Consider the following 2,107-nt stretch of genomic DNA (forward strand, 5'->3'; position numbering starts at 1 on the left):
TGAGGGGCTGGGCGACGCGAGAGTCCTGGAAGAGGAGGTTCTCGCCTTTCATCTAACTCATGATTTGATAATGCAGGCGAGGGTCAGTGCGATGGAGCTCATCATTTTCAGGAGCAGAACTGAGTTTCATCCTCCCTCGCATATTAATTTTGTTGAAGTCACCCCGCGCCCGCCGCTTTCTTCAGCCGCTCGTACACCATCTCCCGGTACAGCGACAGCTTGCCGCTCTCTTCTTCGCTGAACTCCTCGCCGTCTGAGAAGTGGTCCACCAGAGTCGCCAGTTTCACGTCCGCGTAGGTCAGCCGCCCTAGGATCGTCTTGGCAGAGGCCTGGAGCCCCGCCACCTGCCGCAGCCGCTAGCTGGCCAGCTCGCCTTTCCTGAAGGCCTGCCTGCACATCTCGTAGAAATGCAGTACCTCGACCTCCTCCTTGTGCGATTTGCCCAAAAAATGTTACAGGTCGGCTCGGCTCTGCGACAGGTGCCTCACGATCGGCAGCTCTTCGACTAGTTTGACCTCTCTGGTCGCAAGGGCCGGCAGCACCGCGAACAAGAAGGGCGTGGCCAGTTCGGTCTCGCGGAAGGCCTGTTGCGAGGGCAGGTCCTTGACGGTAAGCCTGGGGAAGAGCAGCCGGGCGAGTACACGCAGGGCATTGTGGCTGGGGTTGCCTGCTTGCAGGTACAAAGTGCCTTCCATTTATGAAATGCATCAAAGCCGCCGGCCCCTGCGTCCGCCCTTCCTGCGGGTGGAGTCAGTGGGGATGGGCGTGACATCCTCGATGCGGCCGATCTTCATCTCGTAGCGGGCCAGCACCCGCAGCGCAGCCTGGGCGCCAGGCCCCGGCTGCTTGGAGTCCGTGCCTCCACGCCCCCGCAGCTTGATGTGCAAGGCCTTGATCTTGAGGGTCTTGAGTTTGTTGATCACGTCCATAGCAGCAAGCATCGCAGCGTAGGGCGAGGGCTCTTCTCGGTCGGACTTGACCTTCATGCCGCCCGTGACCCTGCAGAGGGTCTCGCGGCCGGTCAGATCCGTCACATGGATGAAGGTGTCGTTCCAGGAGGCCAGAATGTGGCAGACCCCGAAGACAATCTCGTCATTAGCCTCGGGCGGGCCGTACTGCACGACACCCTTCTGCGCGCCCTCCTCGCCCTCGACCTCCTCGGGGCCCTTCTTGCCGCGCTTGCCCTTCTTGGCAGCCGCCTTCGGCGCCTCGGTGGGCTGTTCCTCGGCCTTCATCTGTTGAAATTAATCGTATCAAGCGCATACATTGATTCCATGGTGTTCATCGACGCGCATCAGGACCCCAACGCCCTGCCCGCCCGCCGCCTCGCCATCGCCGACGTCATGGGCGACGGCCACGCCCGCCTCGTGCTCTATGAGACTAGTCGCAACACCCTCGCCATCTACCGCGGCATCACTCGCGAGGGCGAGGCCAAGGTCTCCATGAAGACGGTCAGCGGGATGTTCGTTGTCCCTGAGGCCAGAGGGGAAACTCTTGCCCTCTTTCACCAAGAGCACCTCTACCTCATCCGCTAACTCCGAGAGAGCTTCCGCCTGACGATCCCTAACATCGTATTGCCCGAGGAGTAGCAGGCCGCCTTCGCCGCGGCCACAGAAAACGATACCTTCGGCTTGCTGATGGCTCTCAAAGATAACCAGCCGCTAAGCCCCTACGCTCGCGAGTACCTGCTGACCCCGGATAACGAAAGCAGGGGCCTGCTGCGGCAGAACCACAGACAGATCAAAGACACGATCATCAGCAGCTGCCTGCACAAGGGCGCCATCCACCTCGGCACTGAAGGCGGCTTCCTCTACACGCTCAATGCCCTCGGCCACGAGATAGCTGGCAAGAAGAAGCTAGACATCACTCCGCAGTTCATCGTGGGACTGAGGGACATCGTGGCGTTCGGGAGGTTCGGGGAGATGGTCTGCTCCATCAGGTAGATTAAGCTGCCAGGACGGGTGGTCGGCTGCGTGGTGCAGGGTGACTCTGTCCTCGTGGCACTCGACAACCGCCAGTTCGAGTGCTACTCTCAGTCCTACTCGCTAGAGTATCGGGGTCGCACTCCTGGCTACATCACGCACCTCAGCAACCTTGAGACCTCCTC

The 2,107-nt window shown here is 60.8% G+C and overlaps 1 protein-coding gene across 1 annotated transcript; it reads right to left on the minus strand.

The window, feature by feature from the left end:
* Window positions 1-707: 707 nt before the first annotated feature.
* On the minus strand, window positions 708-1,235 carry LOC127594497 (uncharacterized). Its single transcript, XM_052056360.1, has one exon. It carries the CDS (start codon window positions 1,233-1,235, stop codon window positions 708-710), a length of 528 nt encoding a protein of 175 aa, XP_051912320.1.
* Window positions 1,236-2,107: the final 872 nt, after the last annotated feature.

The sequence above is a fragment of the Hippocampus zosterae genome, unplaced genomic scaffold, assembly GCF_025434085.1.
Source record: "Hippocampus zosterae strain Florida unplaced genomic scaffold, ASM2543408v3 HiC_scaffold_165, whole genome shotgun sequence".
Lineage (NCBI taxonomy): Eukaryota > Metazoa > Chordata > Actinopteri > Syngnathiformes > Syngnathidae > Hippocampus > Hippocampus zosterae.